The sequence below is a fragment of the Dermacentor andersoni genome, chromosome 6 (assembly GCF_023375885.2).
Source record: "Dermacentor andersoni chromosome 6, qqDerAnde1_hic_scaffold, whole genome shotgun sequence".
Taxonomy (NCBI): Eukaryota; Metazoa; Arthropoda; class Arachnida; order Ixodida; family Ixodidae; genus Dermacentor; species Dermacentor andersoni.
Genome location: NC_092819.1, coordinates 162,306,833 through 162,332,348, shown reverse-complemented (window position 1 = coordinate 162,332,348; position 25,516 = coordinate 162,306,833). Strand labels below are relative to the sequence as shown.

At 44.0% G+C, this 25,516-nt stretch overlaps 1 protein-coding gene across 1 annotated transcript in view; it reads left to right on the top strand.

Annotated features, from left to right (window-relative positions):
* The first annotated feature begins 529 nt into the window (after positions 1–529).
* LOC126523729 (endochitinase-like) overlaps positions 530–25,516 on the top strand; it is a 50,027-nt gene continuing 25,040 nt past the window's right edge. The window contains exons 1-4 of the mRNA XM_055066847.2: positions 530–716; positions 5,023–5,282; positions 7,404–7,507; positions 9,915–10,032. Coding sequence (XP_054922822.2) covers positions 530–716; positions 5,023–5,282; positions 7,404–7,507; positions 9,915–10,032 — 669 coding nt within the window. The remainder of the gene's footprint in view (positions 717–5,022; positions 5,283–7,403; positions 7,508–9,914; positions 10,033–25,516) is intronic.

Sequence of the window (25,516 nt, the reverse complement as noted above, 5' to 3'; positions counted from 1 at the left end):
TCACTACTATGGGTGCTTCAACCTGCACCTGCCCGGTACACGAGTGTTATCATAATCCCCCCGCATCTAAATGCGGCCACCGCGGTGGGTATTGGTTTGGGGTAGTAGGCAAAGACTCGCTAATTAGCAAAGGCTCGAAGCAATTAGTAAGAAATTGTTTCAATCTTCCAAGTACAATAGGGCCGAGGTCGGCGTTTTATTCTTCCAGAAAGAAAGCATTGGTGAGATAGTTTATATAACGTTTTATCATGGTATAAGATTGCGTCAGTCACTGTTTATATTGAGGTCTTAAATGAAGACGGCCAACTGGGTTTCATGTTGTGACTGAAAAACAATTGCATGAAACTGAGAAGTTCATAGTGTGAGAGCATACATCAACACCAGATATTGCTCGATGGAAATCGGCGGACACAATACTGCACCAGACTAAGCTTTTTTTATTGCCTTGAGCAACACGCGTTTATCCGCCGTAGAACGCTACCTGTGAAGTTCGAACGCCCCGTTAACATGCCTTTGCTGCGGTTCTTTCATGTACAAAGAGCGGGTGAAGCCACTCTGGTGCGTGTACGACAATAGGGTTGACGAACGGCCATGGCGGTTCCTTCCTCGAGACATCCCCACTGCCCAGTGCACGTCCGTGGTTTACGCTTACCTAGGCCTCAGCCGTGGTGGTCGGAACCTGACGAGCTACAAGCCTAACTTCGACTTTGGACCCGGTACGGTCGGGCGCAGCTGTCGTTTTCAAATATTAGCTCAAAGTGCACATGTTTTACCGTATTTTTCTCAAGCGCAGCGATAAATCATGACACATTTTCCACTGAGGAAGTATAACCAGATATATTTATTCACTAGACGTTAAATAGCTGTTGACCTTTTTATAACCAGAAATATGTAATATGAGATATATGCAATATGTCTGATGACAAAAATAGCGCCGAGCAATTACGTTAAAAATTATTCTGCGAATAAACGTCGCATTGAAGTTTCCGTTTTCAACTCTATGCAATCATCCAAGAAGCTGTCATGTCTAAATCATTACACCTTGACAACATACAGCATATGAGCTGCCGCCTCTAGAACACCGCTCTTCCTCTATAATGTACTTCAGTCCTTCGAGATACTTCTTCGTACTTATAATGGCACAAGGCGCCGCACAATCACTGAATAGCAAAGCCAGCTAAGTCAATGCAGGTTCGGGTTGGCTGGATTCTCTGCAGCACTTCATCCCTGCGCTTCCTGCACTTGTGGCTCAATGGTCTCACCATTGATGTAACTTTTGAATGGAGGTCGCTGTCATCTTAGAAGTCGAGGCACCGTTAGTGCGGTTTTCAACATGGCTTGTTGGGCGGCGGCCATGCTAGGAGCAGGCACCTTTCGAAGCGTTTCAAATCTGTGAGCGTCAAATGTCATTGGTGGTGAAATCGCGGAAGTGAAGAAGCGTGTCCTATCCACGCGGTCGCATTTGATCACACTGGTATGTTAACTAAATTTGGGGCGATATAAATTACGTGTTGTTTCTGAGGTGTGCTTTCACAATGTGATCTTTTAAACGACTTGCATCACAAGGTACTGTACGCGAAAGCTTTTTTTTCAGTGTTTGCATGCAGCTCAAGAACACTGACGAGCTTTAACGGGATATCTGCTTTGTCACTTTAGTCATGCTACGTGGTGTTTGTGTTTGCCAGGCATTTAGTGTTTGCCATGGTGTTTACCAGGCATTCCTAGCGTGAAACGATATGATTGACTATGACATGGGGTGATGCTGAAACAGAGGAGTGTGAGCAGGCGCAAGAAACAAAGTGTGCCGTGAAGCGGTAGTCTATGCGAGAGTAAATACAAGTGTTTAAAGCCGAAGTTTCTTTCCCTACGCGCTCAGGTTTTGGAATGAATAAGCAGGCTTGTTGCTGTGTAGATGATGGGAACACTCACGAAGACGACAAACCGGCATATAGGACCACCTGTCCTGACGTGGAAATGAGCAGCTAGCATTCTTCGTCCTTAGTTAATTTAGTTATTTATTTTCCTTTCAAAATATCTTGCATGTAGAACGACCATCTATTCAATCCCTAACTCAAGGCTAGTGGCGGGCCCAATTAGAAATTATCAATCAGAAGTAGGTAAATTAATTGGGGATATGACAGCAACAGGGATATATAAAAGAATCAAACCATTAGAAATCTTATACAGTAATATCGAATCTGAGACGAAAGGAAAAGCACTATTGTCGATAGAAGAATAGACGTGCTTTCAGAGACAGCGCCACGCAAGCGAGAGGTAGACAGTATTATGATGATATTACAATTAAGCTTATGAGTTGTGTTGTCATAAAACAGGAACATTTTCATATTCAGGGGATTTACTATTGCAAAGTCTTGCTGCTCTAGTTATAGACAAAGGTGTCTCTGCGAAGTTACGCATTGAAATAACAAGCGTACCTAAATATTCTAATTGCAAAAAAAATATCGACGGTCAAGCTCATACTTCCTTTATTAAAGCTAATCATTTTCGCCTTCATCTTTGGGATACGCCTTGTATGATCGGCTCCTTTCTCGCCGAGTGAGCCGATCCTACAGAGAGAAAAAGGAAAACTGAGCTGATCCAGGAATGAAAATTAGATAGATCCTGAAGACAGCGCAACAGTACACTTGACCGTTCACCGCAGTTATATTTTAAAATCTTAGCCGAATCCAGACACCGCGTAGCACTCCTCAGTCCGGTGGATTACATAGGACATTATGGCGTCATGGGTGGTACAGCGTGCTAAAGCCTAACACCGCAATGTGGGAGTGCGTGGCCTTTACGCTTATATCCTGATAGCCAAGAGAATTCTCAAGCTGCATCAATACTCAACTCCAAAAAGGCTCAACTCCAAAAGGAGCGCGATAACAAGCAATTACCACAGTCATACTTGACCGAAGTGATATATTTACACACCAAATTTGGTGTTCACAGTTGAATTTGGTGACATATGAAGGAACACTTTCTTTCACAAAAATAAAAATGCCGCCTCCGCTGCGCAACAACCTGTCAAGCCTATGAACAGCTTGTGTTAGGCTATCATATAGTAGCTTGTGGTCAGCAATATTTGGATGCTGCCAAGATTCCGTAAGAATAGCGAGGTCAGTATTGTTGTCTTTCCGAATTGATTCTAGGGCGTCTTTCTTATGCAGATAAGTTTGCACGTTTGCGAGCAAGACCGACATATTTTGATAAACAGGGACAGTAAACGAGGAGACGCAGGTCTGGGAGGGGGGGGGCAGAAGAAGGATGCGCATGCCTGGAGAGACGCAGTGACCGCTATGCCCTCAGTTCAACTATAAAATCAGATTCAGCATTGTACGTGAATTGCTTGCCATCAAGCAGCAGCTTGTCAAATCGAACTTTAAGGGATCTGCCACCTTGTGGTCCATGAAGATTGAGTTTCCTTCGCGCCTGTCGAACTCTGGCTGAGTAGTCCTCGCGAATCAAAAAATTCGTGCCTTTGAGCTTAGAAGCCATTGCAAGAATTCTTTATTTATCTTTAAATCTTGCATATTTTACAATAATAGGCCTAGTTTTGTCCTGCTGGTGATGGCCAAGTCGGTGTGCACGCTCCAAGTCGTCTATACTAACGGATAAACCGAGTTTCTCGGAGCAGACTGATACTATTTTTCTCTGGGGCTCAAGCCGTCTCGCCCATTGTGTCTTGAGTTCCACAAAAAAGTAAGTTTGAACGACGCAGGCGATTTTCTGCATCATCGCATTTTTCAGTAAGAACTTTGATTTCAGTGGAAAGTTTTGCAAGGCTGGCATTCACATCCGCCTTTAAAACTATTTCGTTTGACTGAGCCGACTGGAAAATATTCTCCAGGGAGTCAACGCGAGCTGAAAGGCTGGTCACGATGGTCTCGATGCTATACTGTGATGCTCGGATTAAAGAAAGTTCGGACAGAACAGAGCTTTGTGATGTTTCTATGCGAGATATGGCCTTTGCAATAGTTTGAATGGACGGCGGTGAAACGTCATTTGGTCCTGGGTTTAATTCTACATCTCCCGACGGCAACATGAGCAGAATAATTGTTTTAGCATTGATGTATAGAGATAACATTTCACACAACAGCCGACAACAAGTTCCAATAACACAAGGGGAGCACGACACCGCAAGAAAACAGCGATTTCTAGAGCGAACACAAGTCGCGTTCGGAAGGTAACTGGCCTGCGTAAAGAAGGGGATATTTGTGACAACTGTCGTTGCTGTGGCGTGCCCCTACTCGTCCCAGTCCGGAGGTGCAATATGTAGTCGATGCGGCTGTCCCTCCTGCATAGTTGCTCGATGTTGCCTGACGAAAAACCGGACTGTGGCAAGGAATGGCTTGTGTGAGGTGACTTGCGAAGAATCGTTCAGGGCCATGGGTAGCATCTGGGCGGGAGCGCTTTGGTGTTAGCCAGAAACGTGTGACTGCCATGGAATCTCAGCCCAAGCGACAATACGAAGCGCAGTACGAAAACCTGCGTCAAGAAGGGGATTTTTGTGACCACCGTCGTTGCGGTGGCGTGCTCCAACTCACCACAGTCCGGTGGTGCAATATGTAGTCGATGCGGCTGTCCCTCGTGCATAGTCGCTCGATGTTGCCAGACGAAAAACCGGACTGTGGCAAGGAACCGCTTGTCTGAGCTGACTTGTGTGAGTCAGTGCGAAATTCAGTTTGCTAAAGTAGCGCACAAGTACTGATTACTCATCATGCCGTCTATAAGTTTCGGAAGGCGGTTCCACTCATAAGACGGTAGCAAAAGAATGATTTCCTAGTTAGCGTGTTTTTGGGAAACGAAATGCCGTCACTGTGACAGCGGCCAATCGCCGCTGAGATGCATGCAGACAAAAAGAAGTATGAAGTTGTCGCGAAGGGTGGGGATGCCTTAAGAAATTTTGTCACGCAAACTAGCATATCCATAGGAATGTGACAATTTCACATTTTCAGTGGTACAGCGGAAGAATAATACATCCACTTGTGCTGATTATATTACTGATCCTCTGCTACGCAGCCGGACTTAGCGCCATTTCAGCACTGAAGCGACAGCAGGAACGCCCTGTACGCTTGCGCGCTCTCTTGGCCGTGGGGGGCCCGGACACGGACAGCCGGTTGTTCGCGCACCCCGTCGAAGGCACCGAGGGCGCGCGCTCAGCGCTCATGGCGAACGCCGAACACTGGCTGCGCGTGTTTGACTTCGACGGCCTCCTGGTGCACATTGACCGCCCGGAGAGTTTCACCACCTCAGACTATACCATCAACGAGTTTGTCTTTGTGGGTACACAGCGCGCGAGAAGCAGCCAGCCAAGACGCCTAATTCATTGCTCTTCATGCTATTCCGCCTATTCAGAGCTTTTTTGCCGTGTTCAGTACGGTTACCGAGATTCTCTTTGAGCGCTAGCTCATGTAGTAACTGTAATCCATGTATATGATACATGGCGCCAAAGGATACATAAAATAGAACTTGCGCAGCATAAATAAACTCATTAGCGGTTCTTCTGATCTTTTGGAAGCGCAGGGGTTTGTCGACCTGTCGGAGTCATTTGTGAAGTGTTTTTTTATACCACATTTGCCTATTAAGCGAATACTTCGATCTAGTTGAAAACCCTCATACGAAACGTTGTGTAATCGTGGTGCCGTACGATGTTTCTTGCGAAGCTAACTAGCAGGGCATGAACAGGTGAGCTTACAAAATTTCGCACTGTAGCCGCATGTATTGAAGTGCGCGGAAGCGCAAGACACTGGTGATCGATTTATCGACTCTATTTATAATAAGTGTAAACATTCGCTACTATCTCCATATTGGTTTTCATTAAAACTGTGACTCATTAGCGAAGTAGTTAGAAATTTCCTAGTATATAGGAGTTATAAGTGCTATTTAATACGAAGTGTCATCCTTCTCCATTTAAATAATTGTGCAATTTGCCGTACTTACTGTGGCGTTTATTTTCTACTACAGAATGTTTCTTTTGTGTGTGAATATAGCATGCGGTGTAACATACAATCTTTTCGTGTGGAATTTGTTGCGCCTAGGTTAGAAGTTATTTTCGGTAAATATCTCGTTCTTGAATCGTGCTCCATATTTGGAGACACTCCTCCTAAACACTGTAGTTATTGCACAGAATATCAAAGCTTTAGAGAAGCAGTCAACAGAGAATCTGCAGTGCCCATAATTGAATAGGCTTGAAATTCTGGCAAGACACACCTATGATAATTATGAAATACAGCGTTCTCTTTAAAACACCCTGCGATTTGGTTGAGTCACACCTTGACCACCCAACTTTCTCTTGTTTCCTCCTCCACTCAGTCACCAAGCACCATACCAGATTGCTTCTCTCACTGTTTTGCAAACCTTTCACCACATCGCAATAATTCCTTTGCAACATCATCGGCACTTTCCCCCACGAATTATTTCTGATCAGTGGTCCACTAATTGAAGGATTGGATTGTCGCAAGGCAGTAAACGATTAAGAATATCGTTAGCCCGTGGTGCCATCAATGAACTCACACATTTCATCCACCGCAGTAGCAGCAGTGCGTACACTGAGCGGTGCAGGGCTGCTCTTCTCTGCTTTTTGTTTTTATCGCAGTGACAGTGAGAATGGACGATTGGTTGGGCAGAAGGCTGGCGGGATACCTTGCCTTGCCTATGCTCTTTGTATGTGAACGCAAGTAAGCTCACATGTGGCGAGATGATCATCGTCTTAAGGCCAGAATACATGAAGCGAACTTTCACGACGAAGTTCGGGCGGCAGAAAATCTGCCGCGGCGCGACGCCGTATGTTCATCGGGCGACGAATAGTTGGCGTTCGACGCCAACTATTCGTCGCATATTCGCTCCATGTATTCTGGCCTTTAACAGTCAGGTATTTGCTTTCACTAAGTCTTTTCGGTTAGAAACGAACTTCAGCAAAATAATTCGCCATACTTTCTTTGAATTTTATTTGAAGCTTCAATCAGGAACTTTGGGCCCATTATGCTTCTTACCAGCTTTCGGCGTGCGTGATTCCTCAGTGCGCCAACGTGTCCTCCACCAGAAGCGCTTTTTGAAACGCCGATAGAGATGCATTCTGGTTGAAGAAACGCTCAGGAAGCGCCTTCCCCACAAATGCTTCCCCACAAAAAGCTGGCCTTCAACCAGCTTTTGCCACTTCCGATGAATTTAGTCTCCCGTCGTCCTGTTTGTAAGTTTCACGTCGAGTTACATGACCAGACCGCCACACCCATACAAGTGCACCATATAGCAGTACTTTTATCCTTGTCACATACAGAGTGCCCCACAGATCGAATAGCGAAGGGGAAAGTTGTGTGCACTGATTCAAAGTGAACACATTTATCAAAAATGAAAGTTGACACGGTTTAAGTGTTTTCACCAGCGTGGGATCTCTCCTACAGGCCATGTACGAGTTCATGAAGAGAAGAGACAAGTTCTTCTCTGTTATCTTACCGGCTGATGAGGACCGTCGGAGCGCCTACTTCTCGCCATACGCCTACGCACAGTGCGTATTTGAATTACAGTTGTATTTTCCCACCATTAAGACATTCTTATATTGTCTGTTCAAGGCGAAGCTTTATGGCCGCACAGCAACAAAACGCCATCCTTCGGTGGTTAATGGTGCAGTTTGTAAATAATCCTGTAATATTAAGGGGAGTTTTGCTTTCAGAATGCTTAAGGCCGGGGTTCCAAAAGCGGCTTCCACGAGAGGCCTAAATGAATCCGACCAAATTCCCCCTTTGGTTGATTTTACAATGTTTATTATATTCGACGAGTTCACTGCTTGCTTGGTTCTCATTTCAGAGCCGTCCAATTTATTCATCGCAGAAATTATCGCGGAGCTGAGGATACGCACATCGGTGGCGAAAAAAAGTAAAAAACCAGAGGGGGGGGGGGGGGGGGGAGAAGGGCGGTTCCGCGGCACGTTGCAAAAACAGTTGCGTTCCTCCAAGGTCCGAAAATTTGGCAGTCTTTTGCGTAAGATATCAGCCGCAACATACCTCGTGCTGTTTCATTATCATCAGCCTATATTTATGTCCGCTGCAGAACGAAGGCCTCTTCATGTGATCGCGAACTACCCCCGTTATGCGCTAGCGGATTCCAACTTGCGCCTGCGAATGTTCAAAGTTCATCACGCCACCTAACTTTCTGCCGTCCTCGACTGCGCTCTTTTTCCATGCGCTCCATTCTGTAAACCTAAGGGTCGACCTGTTACCTACTCTGCCCACTATATGGCCTACCCAGCTCCTTTTTATTTCTCCTAATGGCAGAATATCGGCTATCCCCGTTTGCTCTGTGATCCACACCGCTGTGCTCTTGTTTTTTAACGTTACGCCTAATATTTTCTGTTCCACTGCTCTTTGCTCGGTTCTTAACTAAGATCGAGCTTCTTTGTTGAACTTCTTTGTCAGCAACACTCGAGAGGACCTGCAACAAATGACTGAGCACCTTAACCGAGAAAGCGCGAGTTGGGTTTACTATAAGGATGCAGAAGACGAAAGTAATGTTCGGTATAGCCTGCCAAAGAAACAAGAATTCATAATCGCCAGTCAGCCTCTAGAGTGTGCAGGAGTACATTTATCTAGATCAATTACAGACTGTGCACCCTGATCAAGAGAACAAAATTTCCAGAGAAATAAATGTTGATTGAAGTGCATACGGCAGTCTTTACAAAATCCTTACTGCTAGCTTAACACTGTCGTTGAAAACAAAAGCGTACAATAATTGCATTTCAGTAACGCAAACATACGGGGCAGAAACTTGAGCGTTAACAAAGAAGCAAGATGCACATTTTCACGCTCGCCTCAATAATAAAGGTTACGCCTCAATAATAAAGGCGTAACCGCTTCTATGCTTGGCCAGCGAGAAAAAGCATACGTCCGTCCGTGCTTCCCATAAGAAGACCGCTTTAAATATAACGTGAGCCGCAGCGAGTAAATCCGCCTTCTTGCTTCCTCTCCGACGGGAACTCAGCGGCGAGAACACAGAGCAGAGAAGGCTGTCAGCAGTCGGCGCTCTCTGTCGCCATCGCACAGGGATTTAAAGATACTGTCCACGTGACCACGCAGGACGCAGCCTTGGCGGGAGTGCGGTTGATCACGGTTCATAATGGTTCAACGCGCATTAATAAGGCGCTAAATAGACATAACGACCTATAATGATCGGAATGTCATCAGCGCAGTGGTTTGCTTACGTCATCAATTAACCTTGTGCCTCTGTCGGCAGCAGGTCGTCTCGCCGTAGCGCTGTCGTTTGTGTTGGTGGGATCAAGTTTCATAGCATTGATAATGACACCGGGCAGCGTGGCGACGAGGAAGCGGCACAATGTTTACGCTTATTTGGGCAACTCCCACTGTGGCTAATGCGCAAATTTTTTTCCCTCACAAACACCTTTGGCGCCTGCCAATGTTGTGTTCTCGTAATGATACACTACCATTACGAAATAAATCATTTTCTACACAATTAGATCATCTCTCCTGTTGACTGCGATGACCTTCACAATCTCTTGCCGGAAATTGTCAGCTAATTGCACATCCTAAACGACCTTATTGATAACTGTCACTCTTTCCATCTCCCTCTGGAGATATCACTGCAGTGGTAATGTGGTATTCCACTACTAGTAAAGTAATGAAACTAATCGAGAATACAGCCAAGTCGGCATTAGAAATCATAGAAGTAAATTCTAAATTGCGTGCACTATACGATAATGTGTGCCGTCTACTGTACACATGAAGGAGCACGAGGCTTTCACTGCACCTTAGGATGGATTGTGTAGCAAATGCCATGAATATAAAGAACGATGAGCATGTCATTCTGAGACCCGAACACCTTTAGGGTAATTTGAATTTAGGCAAAAAATATTGTATCCTCTCAAAGGCGGTGGAACTGATGCGGCACGACCATGTGCGCAGGAGGCTGGAGGCCTTTGTGGTCTGGAGCCACGACCTGGTGGTGCATCCTCGGGAGCCAACTTGCCCATCACCGCTGAACACCAAGCACAAACACCACGGCCCAAAAGTGCTGTCCTTGGTGAGCCTTTAGCATGTTTATTTGGAACAAATAACTTAATATAGCGCCAAGCAACCATCGATAGGTGCTGCAACAGTGCCAGCGCCAACTGTCAGGTAATTGAGATGCAATGGGCGGACTTCTGTCGAAAAGTGCGCAGGAAGTCGAAGAATGAAGGAAAAGCGAAACCCACCAGTGAAAGAGAATTTTTGCCTTCAGACAAGGGGTCAAACATGTAAAACGGATGCGAAATCACATTTTTCCAAGTACTTTGCAAATAAATGCTTATTACTACCATGAAGGACTTGCCTGGTGGCTCACGCTACATTTTTGGACGTAGTTGTTGGCACCTGAAAATTTTGCCACGCGACGAGAAGCCGTAAGACGTATTCTGCGTTTCTTTATCGTTAGCTTTATTACCAATCATTATAATGGGAGTATATCAACACTTTTTCTGAATTACGTTGCCCATTTTTACAATGGTCACCCGTGCTGTTCATATGTCCGCGCCTCAAATTATTGGCCTATTCAGTATGCTGCTAACCACCATATTTGGTTTCGAACCGCGGTAGATGCATTTTTACACAGCAATTTACGATTAATCTTGTTGTGCGCCTAAGGTAAGAAAGTGTGTAACTATTGCGGTAGAAATAATGACCAACCTTTCACTATGAATCAAGTACTGTGGGCGTGCGAAACTATTTTGGGCGTAAAACGAACGAAGTACATTTGCCGGTTACTTCATACTGTCGTTCTAGCTTTTCCAAACGCGACATTTTAGGCATCTACCGCCACGCATAACTTTGGAATTCCTGTTCGGGTATGACATATCAGTCCGATCGTATTTTCTTAGTTGCTTACATTCTCGTGTAAAATTGTGAAAGAAGACGCTTGCACGCGCCTCCATTCCCCGTATTCGTGCTTCTTCAATAGCAAACGAAAAAACAGGTAAAATTCACTGGCGACTTAGCGGTAAATGCGAAAGAAATCTATTAGCAAAACATCTACCCTCTTTTGGGCCTCGAATCCATCATTTAAAACACGCTCACCACATTGCAAACTGTTGCGCAGGAGGTCACTCGACACACGTCCGGCCTTTTCGACGAGCAACGTCCCACTTTGCTCCTTCATTTCCATGTATTTATCATTTCTGTAATTCAATTAAGAAGTACAGATAATTTCCCCTATGTGGCGCTTCGGGTCATTGTTTGTTGGCTTCTTACGATATGACTATAAATATATCCCCTTTTTTCCACTTGGACACTATTACTGATAATGCTTTGAAATTTATTTGTGCGTCCGGCACCTTCAAATTACTGAATATGAAAACTTGCTCTTATTCTGATATATACGATATCACGATAATTAACAACAGGCGTACAAACACTCTGCCATTTCAAAAAAAAAAGTTGGCATTCAACGTACTTTTTTGGAACCTATCTAAAGAGAATATTCCTTTAAAGGTATGGAAAGTGATGATACCTACATTATTTTATGTGTTTTTCTAATGTCAGAGCACGATCAAGCCGAAGGCCTTATGCATATTTTTCGACAACCTAGTACAACGTCTTATAACAAGTTTTGTAATGGTCACTGCCGTATTCTGGCAATAATGTACGGTCATCTACTACTGCAGATGTACATTTTGAAGGCACCCTTTATGCACACTTGGATTTCTTTATTACTGTACTGTAATTTCATCGATGCAGGCGTGCAACTCGTGTGTTATTGCGTGTCTTGCGCTGCAGACTGTGAAGGGATTATCGAAAGCCGAGGCGTAGACACCGTAAAGAACGAAACGTAGTGATGCCCGTTTATGGAATTTATGCCAGCACAATCACGTGATCGATGACACCAGATGTTCTGCATGTTAGGAGACACTTTGTGTTGTTCGGTTTGGGCAAACTGCACGTTGTCTTCATGAACCCGACAATTCAGCTGTTTTCCACCTTGTATAAGTTGACGTTCAAGTCATCCGCTGGGATGAGTGTAATGGTCCCGTGCTTTTCACACTACGCTACCCGGCATAATCGCATCTGGTGCAAACTGGGCAGACACAAGTTCATGTTCCTCTTCACGTTGTTCTTCGTTTAGAAACAACGTTGTGATACAATCGGCTTCTGACTTGCATTGGAGAATTCGCTCAGGCTGAGCGCCAGCGATAAACTGAAGTTGTCTTCTTTGGTGCGATGCTTCTATTGCGCTAGTTTCTCTTGCGCTGTCAGGTTCTGTTCCGCTCCCATGTGCGCAAAGATTTCAATGAGCCCTTCAGCGCACCTAGCTTTTAGGGGTACGATTGCACGCGGCTGATGATACATAATCGAAGCAGCCAATTCCCATGTATTGACCTGTAACACCATCGTGGGCTCTCCTCACTGGGGTTTGTTCTGTTTTTTTGTCGAAGTGGAAATCATGTGTCCGCTCTCGGTGCCCTCCTCAAGTCAACAGTTTCATTCCTGCGTCTTAGTCATAAAGGAACTGACGCGTGCGCACGTGCTCATGCACCCCCGTGCTAATCAACGTGCCTAGTTTTTTCGCGTTGACACGATGGAAGTATGCGTGTAATTGTGGCTTAATTTTTAGGGCATCATGCTGCCGTGCTGGGGGACCGACGTTTGGTCCTTTTATCGGCCACATCATCATCATCCTCACCATCATGAGATTATTTTACGTCCACTGCAGGACGAAGGCGTTTCCCGGCGATTCCAACTAGCACCCACGAAGTTCCGAATTTCACCGTATCACCTAGTCTTCTGCTGTCCTCGACTGTCCTTCATTTCTGTAACTACGTATACTGTAACTCTAAGGGTGCAATGGTTGTCTAACCTGCGCAATACATGACCTGGCCAGCGCCTCTTCTTTCTCCTAATGTCAATTAGATTATCGGCTATACCTGTTTGCTCTCTGATCCAAACCGCTCTTTTTCTTTCTCTCAAGGTTATTCCTAGAATTATTCGTTCCGCCGCTCTTTGTGTGGTCCCTAACTTGTTCTCAAGTTTCTTTGTCAGCCTCCAAGTTTCTGCCCAACATGTCAGCACCGGTAAAATGGACTTATTCTACTAATTCCTTTTCAATGAGAATGGTAAGCTTCCAATCAGCAGCTGACAATGTATGCCGTATGCTATCCAACCCATTTTAATTCTTCTAGGAATTTCCTTCTCATGATCAGGGTTCCCTGTGATTAGTTTACCTAAGTAAACGTACTCCTTTACAGACTCTAGAGGCTGACTGGCGACCCCGAACTCTTGTTCCCTTGCCCGGTTTTTCATCCTTATCTTTGTCTTCTGCATAGTAATCTTAAACCCCACTCTTACGCTCTCTCTATTAAGGTCCTTCATCATTTGTTGTAATTCCTCCCCAGTGTTGCTGAATAGGAAGATGTCATCGGCAAACTGAAAGTTGATGAGGTATTCGCTGTCGATGCTGAATCCTAAGCCTTCCAAGTTTAATAGCTTGAAAACTTCTTCCATGCAAGCAGTCAATAGCATTGGAGAGATTGTGTCTCCCAGTCTGAGCGCTTTCTTTATAGGTACCTTCCTGCTTTCCTTGTGTAGAATTAAGGTAGCTATGGCACCTCAGTAGATATTTTCCAAGGTATTTACGTAAGCGGTCTGTACTCCTCGATTATGTAATGCCTCTATGAACGCTGTTATCTCTTCTGAATCAAATGCCTTTTCGTAATCTACGAAAGCCATATATAGAGGCTCATTGTACTCTGCGTATTTCTAAATTATCAGATTGATGACATGGATGTGATTCATTGTAGAGTATGCGATCCTGAAACCTCCCTGTTCCCCAGTTGACTAAAGTCCAGTGTTGCCCTTATTTTATTGGAGATTATCTTGGATAATATTGATTATCATACCGGGAGTAAAGTCACGGGTCTATAATTTTTCAATTTTTCAACACCTCCCCTTTTGTGGATTAGTATAATGTTTGCATTCTTTCAGTTTTCTAATCCTCTTGCAGTCGATAGACACTTCGTATAGAGAGCCACCAGTTTTCCAAGCATTATGTCTCCGCCATCTTTGTTTAAATCGACTGTTATTACATCTTGTCCGGTCGCTCTTCCTGATTTCTTGCCCACCATGGTTTCTCAGTGGCTATGTTCTTAGGCTTCTGAGCATGAGGTCGCGGGATCGAATCCCGGCCATGGCGGCTGCATTTCGATGGGGGCCAAATGCGAAGACACCCGTGTACTTAGGTTTAGGTGCACGTTAAAGAAACCCCAGGTAATCGAAATTTCCGGAATCCTCCACTACGGCGTGCCTCGCAGTCAGAAAGTAGTTTCAGAAAGTATTTGGCACGTAAAACTCCATAATTCATTTCATGTCCAGCAAGGCCCTTCTTACCTCATCGTTAGATATAGGAGGAGTTTATGTATCCTGTTCATTAATGCTTTGAATGGCGTTATCCTGAGTCCTCAGGGCACTGTATTGGTCGGTATGGCATCCTTTTGCTGCTTTTACTATACCTTCGAGATTCCTTTTGATATTACTTTGCTTATCTTTCAGTGCATAGATCTTGGTTTGTCCTATTCCAAGTTTCCTTCTCACTGATTTCAGGCTGCGTCCATTTCTTACTGCTTTTTCAGTTTTTCTCATTTTATAATTTCAAATATAACTTATTTTTGCCTTGTTGATCAGTTTTGACAGCTACGGGAATTTTATCTTATCTCTTGATTTGGACACTTTCATTCTTTTTCGTCTCTTTATTAGGTCCTTTGTTACTTGAGAGAGCTTGCCTTCTGGTTGCCTTGGTGTCATGCCTCGCACTTCACTTGCTGCCTCTGAAGCTAGCCTAGTTGCGGTTTCATTCGTCACCTCTATGTCATCATCACTCTGTTCAAAGGCTGCATATTTGTGTGCAAGCACTAGCCTCTATTTATCTGCTTTTACCCTTACTGCCTCTAGGTTGACCTGGTTTTTCTTGACCAACTTTACTCTTTCTCTCTTCAAATCGAGGTGAATTGTAGCCCTGACTTATCGATGATCACTGCACTTTGCCCTACCCATCACTTCTACACACTGCACTATGCGGGGATCGGCAAAAATTATGAGATCAATTTAATTTCTTGTTTCACCATTAGGGCTCTTCCAGGTGCACTTTCTGTTGCTACGCTTCTTGAAAAAGAAGCTCATTATTCTCAGCCTATTCCTTTCTGCGAATTCTACAAGCATCTCTCCTCCAGCATTCCGAGAATCGACGCTGTAGTTGCCAATTACTTGTTCACTAGCCTGCTTTTTCCACATTTTTGCATTGAAGTTGCCCATTACTACAACATACTGAGTTTGTACTTTTCTCATCACTAATTCAACATCTTTATAAAACTGACCTACTTTATCATCATCGTGACTGTATGTTGGAGTGTAGGCTTGTACTACCTTTAATTTCTATCAGTTATTAAGTTTGATTACGACTACTGCTACCCTCTCAATAATGCTGTAAAATTTATCAATGTTGCCTGCTTATGCCCTTGTGCATTAGGAATCCTTCCCCGTTTTGATCTTTATTTATTTATTTATTTATTTCGTCATACTGTTATCCCTCTAATGAGGGTCGTTACAGGGAGGGAAGAAGAACATATACATTTCATAAGCACTTCAATGAGCAATCATGAATCAGAATTCAAAATTTGTACACCATTTCTCAAAAACATATCGACACCCAGCTCAAATTGTTGCACGTTCGCACTCTCCGCAACATCACTTGGCAGTTTGTTCCATAGTTCAACTACACCAGGAAAAAAGGAATACCGATATACATCCGTACGTGTGTTAATAAGTTGTAGTACCCTGCTGTGGTTTTTTCGTGAACCACGTTTTAGAGGCGCTTTCACATAATGTTCTTTATTTATTTTTAATGCCCCTTGCATTATCTGGAAAAAAAGGTTGAGTCGACGTTTTATTCTTCTCATTTCCAGCGTTTCTAATTCACACTGCTGTATCATCTCTGTAACCGAGTCAGTACGGCGATACTTGGAGCATATAAAGCGTGCTGAAATCCGCTGAATCCTTTCCACTTTCTTTTTAAGCATTTTGGTGAGGGCTCCACACAGCATTCTCATATTCCAGAACTGGTCGTATAAACATTTTGTAGGCGACCAATTTAATTTCTTTAGTCGCATCGGGAAGCTTTCTGCTAAGAAAGCAGAGCTTTTGGTAAGCCTTCGAACAGATATTCTGAATGTGAATACGCCAGTCTAGATTATGCGTCACTGTCACCCCTAAATATTGGAAACTCTGTACCTCGACCAAGGCATTTTCTCCTATATTATAGTCAAATCTGGTAAAGTTCTGTTTTTTGACTTACGTGAGTGTATGTAGATTTTTTTTAAATTAATTACCATGCCCCAACTTTGGCACCACGAGTTTAATGATTGCAGGCATCTGTTTAGTTTAATCTGATCTTCCGCGCAGGTTACACGCGTGTAAATTAAACAATCATCGGCAAATAGTTTAATTCTTACAGGAGGATCAAGATTAGAAGGAATATCATTAATATACAATAATGCGGCACTCCAGACATAAATAACTTCACACTTCCGCGATTCACTTTTCCCGATTCTGACCCTTTGATAACAGTTTGTTAAATATGCCTGAATCCACAATACTATGTTTTCACTAATTCCTAGGCTTCTCAATTTGGAAAGCAGTTTATGATGTGCAACTTTTTCAAATGCCTTCGCAAAATCTATACATACAACATCTATCTGTTGGCATTCATCTGTAGCTTTACAAAGGTCATGTACAGTTCGTTTAACTGTGTCACTGTCGAAAGGCCAGATCGGAAACCGTGCTGAACTTGGAAATAAAAATCGTTGTTTTTCTAAAAAAATACAGAATATGTCCAGCTATTGCATGTTCTAGGATTTTACGGCGCACAGAAGGGAGCGAGACTGGTCTATAGTTGTTTGCACATAGCCTATTGCCACCTTTAAATATCGGAATGACGGTGGCATCGCGCCAGTCCTGAGGTACTGAATGATCCCGCAAAGATTTTTCGAATAAAAGCTGCAAATATTACCACATCCATTCAGCGTACCGTTGAAAGAATGCCGTCGGTATTTCATCTGGGCCATACGATTTTCTTGCGTCCAACGTAAGCGTATGTTGGAACACGCCCTCCCTTGTCATGCGTAAGTCTTCCATTGGGTATTGTATTGCGCAGACTAAAGGATCATTGTCACTATCACATCTATCCTTGGTGAAAACTGATTAGAAGAACTGATTAAGTACGTTTGCAATATCTTTTTTTTTCCGTCACGACTACGTCGCCATCTGCTATCTGTTCTATTTCATCCTTACGATCTGTGAAATATCGCAAAAACTTCTGTGGCGAGCATTTGAGGAACTTTGTGAGCGTTTTCTTGAAGAATGTTTTCTTAGACTCCACCAATGCAGATTTCAGCATTTGTTTGGTTATTGAAAGTTCTGTTGCCCTGCTTTCTTTCTTCCTTAATCTTTTTATCTTACGCTTAAGATGTATGATGTTCCTAGTAATCCGTGGATTTCATTGCTTTGATTTCTTTATACGTGTGGGGACAAAATGATCTATGCAGTATTTGATTATGCCTTTAAGTTGGTCCCATAGTTCTACACTTTCACGGTTTGATACTATTTCAAATTCATTAAACTTTTCTTTCAAAACGTCTAGGATAGACGGGTCATTCGCACGGCCATAATCCTTAACATACATCACGACATATGCTTGCTTACAGATTCTTGTGTCCAGCGGTACATTCAAGCAAACCATCTTATGATCTGACAATCCATTCTCAACTGATACAGTATAGTCAGGTTTTCTACTGGATATGAAAACCACGTCCAGCAATGACTGGGACTTTGATGTAACTCTTGTGAAGTCTTTAGCTATTTGCTTGAGGTTATGTCAAAACTTGATCTGGATCATTTTATTGGCGCTCCTTATTTCTACATTACCCGTTGATAGACTTTCCCAGTTAATATGCGGCAAATTAAAGTCACCAGCCATTATTAGTCTTGTGTTTTCATTTACGTTGGAGCAAAGAAATTCATTCAAGCCATCCAAAAATTCTGGCGGTGTGGCTGGTGGTCTGTACACAGTCCCTAATATATACCACATGTCTGCACAGCGTATCTTGCACCAAACCATTTCAGGGAGACTGCAATCAAGAGCGACTGTGTTTATATTACTTTTCACAACAATAGGCACGCCACCACCTCTGGAATCCCTGTCGCATCTAAATATCTTGTAGTCAGGAGCAAAAATACTACTGTCACTAATTGCACTATGTAGCCATGTCTCAGTCAACATGAATACATCAGGATTCTGAGAAATTAGTACATAATCTAAACCAGTTACTTTATTTGCTATGCTGCGGGCGTTTACAAGTACAATTTTGAGCTATGACCGAGAAGAATCGCTATCGGTGTCAGAAGCCTTGTCTAAAGTTTGCAACTGAAGCAATGTCTGGCCAGCAGTATTTCCCCTCTTTTTGAATTGAGGAACCTTATCTTGCCCAGTACGGTACAGACACCGTTTATTCCTTTCACGATCCCAGACGTAGATATGATTGTCGATCTTAAGCTTGTCATGTACCACTTTTACCTTTTTGCCGTTTGCTCGTTCCTTTTCACTGCTTTGCCATAGTTTTTTCCGTACTTCTACAGTTTCCCTAGCATAGTCTTGACTTATGCTTATCGAGCTGCCTTTCAGCTTGCCGCAGTTCTGCATGACAGACTATTTTTCTCGCGAATCATAAAAATGCATGATTACCGGCCGATTACTACCGTCTTTTTTCTTCCCAATGCGATGAATTTTGTCGATCGTGTTCACTTGCACTCCCAGGGTTCCTTTAAAGACATTCTCAATAACAGCTTGTTTGAGATCGCTGTCTGATTTACCCTTGTCCTCATCGGTACCAAAAATACCAATCTTAATCTTAAGATACCAATATCAATCTTAGCAGTCTTACCAATCTTAATACACCAATCTTAACTGGGAGACTTCTGTAGCAGAGGCTGTTACTCGGCACTGTATAAATCTCACCAGTTCTTCTAATCTCGATAAGGCCATTCATATCCCAAACAATATTTGATAGTTCTTTTAAAAGTCCTGCTAAGCTAACCTCACTCGACAGAGTTCGGCTGTTAAAGGTTGCCAAGGCCAGCTTATATAGGCGGCTTGTCCGGGTCCATAGATTCTTAGCACCCTCTGCTGCATTACAGGTCTGACCACCACCTTAGTCACGTGCTTCGCAGCTGCTAGGGACTAGGGACCATGGGTTAATTGTACAAATCACCAGGGAGGGGGTCGCCGAATACTGAAGCAGGAAGGCCAATTCCTGTTCTGGTGAGGGTGTGTCTTTGTTGAAGCTTAGTGGGCCTTCCTAATTTGGTTGTATCTGGATTAGTATAGCCCCACTCGCTCTCGACATCTTTTGCCGAGTGTCAGGCGTCACTCCGAGCATGCAGATTTAGTGCACTGGAGGAGGTCGAAGTCAGGCATACCATCGTTAAAAAAAGAGGATTCGAACTTTCGACTATCGTAACTGAGCATTCGACATAGCTCAGTCAGATAATCCTGCAGGCGGCGAGGCTACCTTATTGTCGAAAAGTATAGTAGTAAATGTAGATGAAAGGATTGTACGCAAATACGATCGTTCTGACGTTATAAAAATTTGTGTGTTCACTTTACAAGTGGTGGTGTCACTACTTGCTTTTTCTTTATTTGTGCTTGAATACTGCAAACCTTCTCATCACGTTTCTCTGTGGCCCTCCCCTTCGTTGTGCTAGTGCAGTTCTTGTTCAGCCCTCTAGTGTTTGCACTGCGCGCGTTTTCATTAATGGCATCCTTCAACACATTCAATTCGTCGTGCTGTCTTCGTGTACCTATGCGATGATTTTGGGATGGGACTTTGTCCTCCGCCTCAGATTTCATCTCATGCCGTCATATGAGGGACACTGAACCTTCGTCCGCTGTCGATGCTCATAGCCTACGTTTCGTCACGTCTACCGACTGTTTCATTCCCGCGGGCAATGAGCATATCCTCGCACTGACTTCCGACCCTACTCTTAATATTGATGTGTTCCTTGCACCGAGCGGTCACTGCATTTCTGGTTGGCTTAGCCTTACTCCTAGCCTGGTGCGGTTTCAGGACGGTAGAGCGTTAGTCGCTGTTCGCAACCCTACTTCTTCGCCAGTTGTGCTCTCCCAGGGCACTACTGTGACCTCCTTCGCTGGTACCGTTTCACGCCGAATCACCACCTTTCTCTACCACAATTGATTATCATACTGCTGCCGCTGCTTTAACGGCCGTGATAAATCCCGATCTGACCACAGCGCAGAAAGAAGACCTTTTGGCACTCCTGCAAGAACACAGCGCCTTATTTGACGTTCACTCCAAGCTTCTAGGGCGCATTTCCGTCGCAGTACATCGCAACGAAACCGAAGGCAGTTCGATTGTACGCCGCCACCTGTATCGCGTGTCTTTCGCAAAACGGAAAATCATTGCAGATAACGTTGATGACATGCTCAAAAGATACATCATTCGGCCATCGTCCAGTTCTTGGTCGTCTCCTGATGTACTGGTTCGCAAGTAATACGGCTCTGTACGATTTTACGTCGATTATCGAGCAATTAATAGGATCACGCGCAAAGACGTCTATCCGATGCCAAGAATCGACGATGCCAATGACTCCCTCCAGGGTGCAGAATATTTCTCGTCCAGGCCTCCGATGCGGATACTGGCAAATCCCTATGTACGAAGCGGAAAAGGATAAGGCAGCCTTTGCAGCCCGAGACAGACATTACGAGTTCGACGTCAAGCCCTTCGGTTCATGCAATGCTCCTGCAACGTTTGAACGCATGATCGACACAGTTTTACGTGGCCTTAAGTGTAAGACCTGTCAGTGCTATTTAGATGACATCGTTATTTTTTCTACAACTTTTCGTCAGCACCTTGAGCATTTGGACGAAGTTTTCACATGCATTTCCAACGCTGGACTCCAACTCAACACAAAGGAATGCCATTTTGCCAGAAAGAACATAAAAATGTTGGGCCACCTTATAAGCAAGGATGAGGTTCGACCAGATCCCGAAAAGGTTGCTGCCGTGCTTCGCTTCCCTCGCCCTGAAAATCAAAAACAATTAAGAAGTTTCTTGGGCCTGGCATCATACTTCCGCCACTTCATCAGTTATTTTGCTGCCGTGGCGTCACCGCTGCACAAGTTGCTCACGTCGGGCACTGCTTTCCCTTGGACAGATGATTGCGAACTTTCTTTTCAAGCCCACGTGCAAGCATTAACCACCGACCCTGTCCTCTGTCACTTCGATGAGAACGCACCAACTTGTTTGCACACCGACGCTAGTGGCCATGGGATCGGTGCTGTCCTTCTACAGCGTGATACTACCTCACGAGAGAGAGAGAGTTGTTGCCAATGCCAGTCGCGCACTAACGGCTGCCGAAAAGAACTACTCGATCACAGAACAAGAATGTCTCGCAGTAGTTTGGGTGATCCAAAAATTTCGACCACATTTTTATGGACGCCACTTCACGGTCATAACCGACCACCACGCCTTATGCTGGTTGTCGTCAATCAAAAATTTGTCTGGACGCCTTGGTCGCTGGGTGGTGCGCTTACAAGAGTACGATTTTGACGTTGTCTACAAGTCTAGGAAAAAGCATCAAGATACCGACGCTCTCTCTCGCTGCCCGCTGCCACTATTATCTTCGAGTACATCTCTCTTTGATAGGGAGGTCGTCATGTCACGATGGGCCATTCTCGGTTGTATCTATTTAAAATCCTGTTTCTTCTACTTCTGCACCACTGCACTTCTGCACCAAAGGCCAGATTACGTCGACAACTGCGACTATTTAAGCTTGACAACGATGTGCTGTACCGCTACATTTACAACCCCGACGGACACCGCTGGGTACCTATTCTTCCACGTTCGATGCGCAAACAAGTCCTTGAAGCCTTTCACGACGAACCATCTGCTGGCCATTTGGGTTTCCACAAAAGATACCACCGCGTTAGGAGCCGTTTCTTTTGGCCAGGCATGTCTACCTTTGTGGCCAAGTACATCGCTTCTTGCGTCCAGTGTCAACGGCGGAAACAACCGAGTTCTCCTCCTGCTGGGCTTTTACAGCCCATCCCATGTCCTGAGACACCGTTTGCCATCGTTGAGATAGACCTAGTCGGCACTCTGCCCATTACGCCAGCGGGTCATCGATGGATCGTGACAGCTGTTGACCAGCTCACACGTTACGCAGAGACCGCTCCTCTACGCTCTAGTTCGGCCTCCGACGTTGCCACCTTCTTTCTGGATGCCATTGTGCTGCGCCATGGTGTACCTCGTGTACGGTTAAGCGACGGCGGCAAGACTTTCATGTCAACAATGATCGTAGAATTACTCGGAGCTTGTGGCACAGTTCATAAGACGACATCCGCATATCACCCACAAACAAATGTCTTAACCGAGCGATTTCATCGCACACTAATAGATATGATATGAATGTATATCGGGCCAAACCACGACAACTGGGACAAACTTTTACTTTTTGTGACTTTTGCTCACAACACCGCTATCCAACGAACTAAGGGGTACTCACCTTTCTACCTAGTTGGCGGCCGTTCACCGACATTCACCACCGACGCCGCTTTCTTCAATGCCCCAACTTACACCTCGGCCGGTATACCCGAACAGTTTGTCTCGAGACTTGAGGAATGCCGTCAACGTGCTCGCTTCAACACATAAGTCAGGCAGCTAGATCGCAAGCAACGTTACGACATCTCTTGTCGCGACGTCTCCTTTCGTCCGGGAGAGGAAGTGCTCCTTTGCACGCCCATCTGTACACCCGGTTTGTGTGAGAAATTTGAATGCCGCTTCCTTGGACCCTACATTATTAATGAACAAACATCCCCCGTGAACTATTGCGTTACTCCAGTAGACGTTTCTTCGGACCATCGTTATCGTGGTTCAGAGATCGTTCACGTTTCGCGCCTAAAACAATTCGTTCGGCGTTTCCCTCCTGGCTAAGTCGCGGCCTGGCTGGCCGCTTGCGCGCGCGGGAAAATTAGTGTGAGCATTATTAATTTGTCTAGTTATATAATAACCTTGAGATTAAGGGCGTTGCGGAAACTCCGAATGAGTGTTTAACCGATATCCTTGATAAAATAGGTGCGGCCATCAGTGAACCCGTCTCCGCCACTGATATAGACGTAATTCACAGGGTGGAAACCAAAAACAAAAAAAAGAACAACATTGCTGTAGAGTTCATAAAGCGCGAAAAGCGAGACAAAGTGTTAGAGAAGGCAAAGCAAAGAAAACTTACGAACAGAAACCTGGGTTTGTCACTGGAAGCTTCCGAAAGAGAGGCAAATTTGCCTGTCTTCGTAAATGAACACCTTTGCCAATTTTTGAAGAGATTGCTTGGTATGGCAGTCGCACGCAAGCGCGACCATGGCTGGAAGTTTGTCTGGGTCAAAAAAGGTGGCATTTGTGCCCGTCGTGATGAAGCATCAGCCGTTGTGGCAATTAGACGCGAGAGCGATCTGGACAAGATTACCGCGACAGGATAAGAGTGCGCATGCTTGGCGCGAGCACTACGATTTCCCAGCATCTGCAAACATGGCTACCAATTGGGTGCTACCTCAGGACATACGCGGTATCACATTTCAGAATCCAGACAGGCTTTTTAAGCTTTTCCATTTAAACGTAAGATCCATTCAGTATAAATTTGACGAAATTATCACCCATTTAGAATCATGCAGTGTTAGATTTGATGCACGCATGTTCACTGAGACTTGGTATGGTGAAAACTCGGATCATTTTATTTTACCGTATTGCAATCATTTCTTTTTAAATCGGAAAAATTGCAGAGGCGGCGGAGTCTCCATTCAGGTTGCTGTACCAGGTTTAGAAATGTTGCACGAATTTAGCACCGTTACCAGTGATATTGAAATAATTTGTATTAGGAAAAATAAGAATGTGTTCGCCGTGCTGTACAGACCGCCAAGCGGCAATGTCGTCACGTTCTAAAACTTCTTTGATTCTTTACTTTCTTGTGCCAATGAAAATGGCTTGTTAGTAACAATAGGCGGTGATATGAATGTTGATGTTGAAAAGGTGTCGAGCCGGGCGAATGACTTTTTGTTTGTGTGGCAGAGTAATGGTTTTCAGAATGTTATAGCAACGCCAACACGCGTTACTCTTTCAACTGCATCTGTGCTAGATTTATTCATTACTAACTTAAATCCTAATAACGTTTTCTCTGGTGTCATAAACAGTGACATCAGTGATCACTTACCTACTTTTTGTATGCTTCAGCGTAACAGCGCATTGAAACAAAAGGAGTGGCCTGAACACACGTACCGGGAGATATCATCTATCACGTTAGAAAATTTTAGGGATGAGATTGCTCAAACAGACTGCAAGGAAATTTTCAATTTTGAAAACAGCAACAAGTGTTATGATTCATTTTTAAAAATCTTCAAGAAACATTATTTTGAGTCCTTCCCATTACGCACATGCCGTAAACAAAAAAGGTTGTCTAAACCATGGATCACACATGAACATATCAAGCTTATTAAGCATAATAACAAAATTTTTGACAACTTTCATAAGTCACGTAGCACGGAAAAATTAACAGAATTTAGAATGTTTCAAAATAGGTTGAATAAAGATATCAAAAGATCAAAAGCGAATATTACGAGCGTGTATTTGACAATTGCTTGCGTGATAGCGGCAAAGTGTGGAGGAAAATTAACGAGGTATTAAACAAGAGCACTAAAGATGCCACGATTCGCAACCTTGTTATAAATAACAAAAGGGTTGGTGGAAAGGAACTAGCTAACCTTTTTAACAATTTCTTTGTTGAAATCGGCACTAGTACATACTGTCATGAAGCTGGTAATCATATTCCGAGATTATTCCACACAATGTACTTACTGCCAACATCCATCGCTGAAGTAACAACATTGTATCAGAAGTTTAAAAATAGCCGTAGCCGTGATGTAGATGATCTAGAAATAAAATCAATCAAATACGTCATGATTTATTTGCGCCAGCACTTACGCACATATATAACCTCTCTCTTTCGACGGGAATTTTTCAAAGCAACATGCAGGTAGCAAGAGTTTTAGTAATCTACAAGAATAGTGACAAAAATTGTTTAGGTAATTACCGGCCGGTGTCAATCTTGCCTGTATTCTCTAAGGGACCCGAGAAAGTGATTAATTCTCGTATTGAGAAATTTACTATAATATATAACCTCTTAACGGACTGCCAATTTGGTTTCAGGAAGGGACACTGCACTGTGACAGCACTTCTAGCTTAAAAGGAAGAAATATTAAACAATTTTGAGGTAAAGGTAATGACATTGGGTATAATCTTAGACTTTAGCAAAGCCTTCGATCGAGTCAACCATCCAATATTGTTGGATAAGTTAGAGCATTATGGGTTTCGTGGCACAACACAACAACTTATTAAATGTTACTTGAGTGCGCGTCATCAATCCGTC